The 6,417-nt window shown below is 47.3% G+C and overlaps 1 protein-coding gene across 1 annotated transcript in view; it reads left to right on the top strand.

Moving 5' to 3' along the window:
• Positions 1-310: 310 nt before the first annotated feature.
• The window catches only part of LOC105449745, a 6,915-nt gene continuing 808 nt past the window's right edge, over positions 311-6,417 (top strand). Inside the window, exons 1-3 of the mRNA XM_011689128.1 lie at positions 311-404; positions 511-1,302; positions 5,775-6,401. Of these exons, the coding sequence (XP_011687430.1) occupies positions 311-404; positions 511-1,302; positions 5,775-6,401 (1,513 nt within the window). The remainder of the gene's footprint in view (positions 405-510; positions 1,303-5,774; positions 6,402-6,417) is intronic.

The raw sequence follows: 6,417 nt of genomic DNA, 5'->3' as shown, positions 1-6,417 counted from the left end.
GGTAGCAAGAAAAGCAGAAAGCAAAAACTATTAACTACTAACGCGAGTTTCTGATTGGCTTCTGCTTTTCTGTTTTCCGCTTTTTTGTCAAGGTGTGAATTCGCCCTTAGATCAAAAATTATGGACGTTTTTCGTAAAAAATCGTTTTTTGGATTTTTTAAAAAAACCTAAAAGAGCAATTTTTTATATTTATCAATATGGACGGAGCAAATCGGGAGCATTATTTTGAGCTATTGATCGTTCAGAAATTTTCATCTTACGGGCTAACTTCATGAGGATGAAAAAGGGAACGTTTGTCCAGTAAAACAACATGGCGACTACTACCAGAGAGGATCCTGAGAGCGGTCATGCCCGCGATTTAGCTGCGATAGAAATTGAGGGATTCGTTTGGTGGCGCTCGTGCTGTTCGGCCGTGTTTCTTCTCGCTCCCGAGTTTTTACGAGTTTTTCGAGTTTCTGTGTTTCCGATTGACTTTTTCCCCGGCATTCGATCCCTGGGGCTCTTTTCCAGGTTTATCTGGCTCGCGAATTGAACTAACAACTGCGCCCGATATAGCTTTTCTCCCCGGTATGTCGGGGGCTGCGGCCCCGAGTGGCGACGGAGGGGGGGGCGGGCTCGCTGCCGGCTCGGATTATCCCGTCCCGCATCAGTCCGTCTCGGTTTCTCTGGATTGTTTCTCTCAATTTGAAGGACAAATAGCTCAAGTGCAAGGTCACACTTCTCCTCCAACATCTAATAATGCCATTTCACATCCGCATCCTTCCCTTGTTTCTCTCCCTGTGATTACAAACAGCGACTCAAGTACGATTACATCAGCCAGTAACATGTCGCACAATGCCTCGGATAACGTGCCGTACAATATACTACTCAATACGTTGCCTACCGACGCAGTGTCATCGCAGCAGCAAGGTATTAGTCATTCTCAGGACGCAAATATGAACTTTACCCCCGAAGGAGACGTTAATGCAATGGACATCGTTGGACAACGCAATAGCCTAAACAAAGGTAAAGCTAATAAACGCGCCTTTTGCGCTCTTGAAGACAGCCAATCATCCGCGCCCGCAACGGGCCCTGGGACTTCCACGTCTTCCTCTGCGCCATCTCGTTCGCCGGATGGCAAATCGCGGAGGGTGGAGGAGAGATCCAACGTGTATTCAAACCGGGACCGGCCGCCTTACGTTGTCCACATACACGCACTTGGAAATAACCGTTCCAACCCCCCTCATCCGATGCGTATGTTCGCACAAGTGGGGAGAATAACGCCTGCCTCAGACATTGCCGAAATGAAAAAATTAGGTATAGGTAAGATTTCGGTAGAGTGTAAGTCAGCCTCCGCAGCTAACACGCTAGCTTCGAACCCCATGCTTTCCACGATTAACTACAAAGCACTCATTCCAAACTACAGAGTTTTACGCACTGGCGTTATACAAGACGTGCCCCAGGAATTTAGCCTGGAGGACATTAAAAGTTCAATCACTTCAGACCAGGAAATTATAGAAATCCAACGCCTCAACAGGAAAACCACCGTCGATGGAAGATCTCAGTTTGTGCCTTCCCGCACCATACGTATAAAATTCTCAGGACAAGTACTGCCGCCCCACGTCACACTATTCTGGTCTCGTCATGAAGTGCGCCCGTACATCCCGAAGGTGAGGATCTGCTATTCCTGCTTCAGGGCAGGACATGCCAGCGATTCATGCCGCAGCGCGCCGAGGTGCCTCTATTGCGGTAGCCCTCCGCACATTGAGGGCTCGGAGTGCCCCTTAATAAACAATAAGCCTAGCTGCATTAACTGCTCAGGAGAGCACCTTCCCACCGACCCTAACTGTTCCGCTCTCTCTAATCAAAAGAAAATCCTCACACTCGCGGCCACTCACAACATTCCGCTTATTGAGGCCAAGAAAAGATGTGCAAATCCGGCCCCCCGCGGTCCCAGCTCTGGCCCCTCTCTACATTCGTATTCATCTCGCAGCAATGACAGCTCTTATGGGATTAATAGCCAAAATAGATTTGATATCCTCAGTGATTATTCGCAGGATTACCCTCCGGAAAATCGCAACACCTACGCACAAGTCGCCTCTAACGCACCACACAATCGTCAAGCATATCGAGTCGAATCCTCACCGCGCCCGGCTCACCGACAATCCTCCGGGGAAAACCGAACTGACCACCTTGCTCAGCATTCTGGCCCTGATGGCGCAGAACATTTAATTGCGTCCAATGGACGCATGCCCTCAGTCTCAGGTAACGGTGTCGGCTTCTCGCCTCCGCCCCCACTCAGTGGTAACTCTATCCCTAACCCCGGTCCTTCCGGTACCGCCTTTAACTCTATCATAGAATTACTCACAGCCATTGGATTTGGCGGTGCGTCAGACATTTCCGCGACAGTACAACAGATTTTCTCCATTATTAAACTTGTGTCCCCTATCTTAAACAAAATCGCACAAATTTTAGAATTTTCCAATATAAGCAATTTATCACCCTCACAACATCCGGTTTTTCAGTCTACTCCCCCGCGGGGCTTTCCCCCTACAACGGGGCCAGCTCACGGTCCATAAACCTATTCCCCTCCCCCTCCCGTTCCCCCTCCCTTGCTCCCTCTCTCCCCCTTTCCCCCTCCCCCATCTCCCCTAACTCCCCTTTTTGCGTCAATAGAGCCAGTCATGGCGGTAACGGCCATCGGTCGGTTCGTGTTTTATCCTGGAACTGCCGCGGGCTGCGTGGCAAAATCCATGAAGTTCAAAGTCTGACCAGCACATTTGATGTTATCTGCCTGCAGGAAACCCTACTTAACCCGTCTTCTAAGATTAACCTAAAGGGATGCCAGATTTTAAGAAGGGACCGATGTGCCCCTGGAGAGAGTGGCGTATGTCTTATTGTCAATAACTCTATTAAATTCACACCTTTAAGCGATGATCTTAACTTCCACGATTCCCTTGAGATAATCGGGATTAAGCTGGAATGCTCTGGTGAACCAGTTTGCATTGTGAATGTATACAGACACCCTCGCCGTACACCTTCTCAAGCGCTCTCCGCCTTATTCAACTTGGTCAATCTGTATAAGAACGTCCTGCTTGCAGGAGACTTCAACGCCCACCATGCCTCCTGGGGATGTGGCAGAACGGACTCTATTGGTACTGCTATCGCCAACACAGCAGAGAGTTCTGACTTGATTTTGCTCAATGACAACTCTCCGACTCTTCTTACCCCTCCGGGCTCTTCGAGCTCGGTAATAGACCTCGCCATTGCAACTGCCACCTTCGCCCCGATTTGCACGTTCGCTCGCCTACCTGACACACTGGGAAGCGATCACTTTCCCATTTCAATTAGTTTGGGATGCAATCCTATTGCCAAGAAGAGATTTGTCTACAAAATTAGACTTAATAAAGACCAAAAGGCACACTTCCATTTCTGTCTGTCTAAGGATACTAGCTTTCTACCTTCTATAACGGGCGAAAACATTGTGACGGCCTACTCGGAATTTACCACTCTCATCAAATCGCACCTCGCGGCTCTTTTCCCTGACAAAGACATCTCACCACGTTCTATGCTAATCAGAAACCACAAAACCCCCCCCATCTGGTGGGACGAAGAGTGCGAAACCCTGGTTAAGGATAGAAAGGGAGCCATGGGTTTATTTAAAGCTAGTCCAAACATAGAAAACTTCGTAAACTACAAGAAATCTTGCGCGCTTGTCTCTAAATCCCTCAAAAAAATAAAAAGACAGAAATGGAAGGAGCTTTGTGGATCTTTCGATAGCAAAACCCCCACAGCTAAATTGTGGAGTCTCGTTAAGATGTTTAAAAGAAGAAACTTGTGCGAGGATCATGATGGCTTTGCATCAATTCTATCTCCTACGGTCTTCGAACAGGCCGTATCCAAGCTATGCCCCGACTCCTGTTTTAATGACAATCGGCAATCCTTACACGATATGATAGCTTCAGACCTACGGAATCCGCGCATTATTCCTGAATTAGACAATGAGATTTCAGCTAAAGAACTTGATTTAGCCATTAATACTTCCAAGGTTAAATCTGCCCCCGGTCTGGATCAGCTAGACTACGAGGCCATTCTATCGTTCCCTCAAGAATTCAGAAATAAACTCCGCGAGCTATACAACGGCATCTTTAAAACGGGTCTCTTTCCGGACGACTGGAAGTCCTCGCTGGTGATTTTCATCCCTAAAAACGGAGGCGGTGTTAGACCAATCTCTCTCCTATCCTGCTTGCTCAAACTACTCGAGAAAGTGATTTATTTCAGGCTCCGCTGGTTCCTGGAATCCCGTCCTGTATTACCGGACTCCCAACTTGGTTTTCGACCCGCCAAGTCCTGTGCGGATAACTTGTGCGCTTTCACCAACTTCATCCAATCGGGTTTTCTTCTGTCAGAACATACAATCGCCGTGTTCCTGGACATACAGGGAGCTTTCGATAATGTCTGCCCAGACATACTAATCCAGGATCTATCCGACATAGGTATCCCGGCACATTGTCGCAAATTCATTGAAAACCTAATCACTAAAAGAAAAATATTCTTTGTGAAGGACGGCGTGCTCACTGGCCCTTTCTTCTCCTACAAAGGCACCCCTCAGGGGTCAACGCTCAGCCCGCTCTTATTCAACATATTCTTAAGACTTATACGCGAATGTATTCCACATAATGTACGCATTCTACAGTACGCGGACGATATCGTCATACTGGCCACAGATAAAAATACCGGTCGGGCGCTAGATGCGCTTCAGACCGCTCTTGATAATGTGTGGCGCTTTCTAAAATTTAGAGGCCTTGAGCTGTCACCCAGCAAGTCCTGCTGGATGCTGTTCACGAAGGCCAGAGCTGACCCTGCTCCCCCTAACACGTCACTCTGTATTAACAATCAACCTATCCCTCGTGTATTTTCTACCCGCTTTCTTGGCATTATTTTTGACCCCGCCTTAAAAGGAGAGGCTCACCTCAAATATCTGGTTCGCAAGGGAAAGGCTGTCTCGGATGTGCTGGCATCTATTGCGGGCACGTCTTGGGGGGCGCACCCTGACACTTTACTCAACATCTATCGATCTGTCTTCCGCGGCTCTATTGAATACGGGTGCTTTGTCTTCCGTTTTACGGGTAATAAATCCGCTTTATTAAAGCTTGAAAGGCAACAATATCGCTCCATCAGAATTGCCTTAGGATATAGAATTTCCACGCCTATAAACGTTATGCTCGCAGAAGCGAAAGAACATCCACTCTCTGTAAGATTTACTTACCTCACGGATAAATATCTATACAAACAATACTCTCAGAGGTTCAGCATTGTCTTACGCAGTTTGCGACGCCTAGACATATCCGCTTATTCGGACACACTCAAGGACAAAGCTCGAAAGCACATCTTGGTTTATGACAGATACTGCGCCACAAGACACACTAAAGAAAATGTTCACCGCTCAACATTCTTGCCCCCCTTTGGCAACAGCTATGAACTCTCCATCTACAGTAAAGATTATACATCTATTTCAAGCATAGATAAAGACACCCACCCAGGGGTAGCACAAGCTAAATTCACAGAATTCTTCGAGGACCTTCCCTTCGAGACTACTGCATTCTACACAGATGGCTCCAAACTAGACACACACTCTTCTGTAGGAGCAAGCATATACTCTCCAAGCTACAACTTTATTGCATGCTACAAGCTTCCTTCTTCTTCCTCCATCTTTTCGGCTGAAGCTTGGGCTGTAATGCACGCTATCATCGCAACTAAAGATTTAAATATCACTGAAGCCATCATTTTTACAGACTCTAGAAGCGTTCTCACCGCCATCGCCTCATCGGACTATAAACAAGGCAACCACATCATACACCGAATCAAACAAAGTCTTATTACTGCAGAATCTGAAGGAAGAAACATCACTCTCTGCTGGATCCCATCGCACAAGGGGATCCCAGGAAACGAAAGAGCGGATCGCCTCGCCAAGCTGGCTGCAACCAATGGCACCAGGTCTCCCTTTTTCGACATCCCTTATACGGACCTGCAAGTTCAAGCTAAAGCGCACCGCCAAGTGATCTTCAAACAATACCTTGAAGAGACATTCCTTGCCAAAGGCATTCAATACTCAGAGCTGTACCTCAATGATTCGCCTAAGCCTTGGTTCCACAATAAAGGTCTTAATAGAGAGGAAATAGTCTGCGTTTCCCGCATCCGAAGTAATCACTACAACCTGAATTACAGCCTTTTTAGGAAAAAGATTATCGACTCCCCAGAATGTCCATGCGGCGATACAAGGCAAGATGTCAATCATATTGTATTTTACTGTCAGCTCTGCATCCACAAGTCTGCCAAGCTCAGAGCATTCATAAAGAAGAATTTCCCCACATTCATGATCGACTTATTCCCTATGCTTAAGGACCCTTCCCCTAGATTCTGCACTCTCTTGTCCTC

The sequence above is a fragment of the Wasmannia auropunctata genome, unplaced genomic scaffold (genome assembly GCF_000956235.1).
Source record: "Wasmannia auropunctata unplaced genomic scaffold, wasmannia.A_1.0 LD336074.1, whole genome shotgun sequence".
Taxonomy (NCBI): Eukaryota; Metazoa; Arthropoda; class Insecta; order Hymenoptera; family Formicidae; genus Wasmannia; species Wasmannia auropunctata.
Note: the sequence above shows the minus strand (reverse complement) of the source record. Positions and strands in the feature narration are given on the sequence as shown.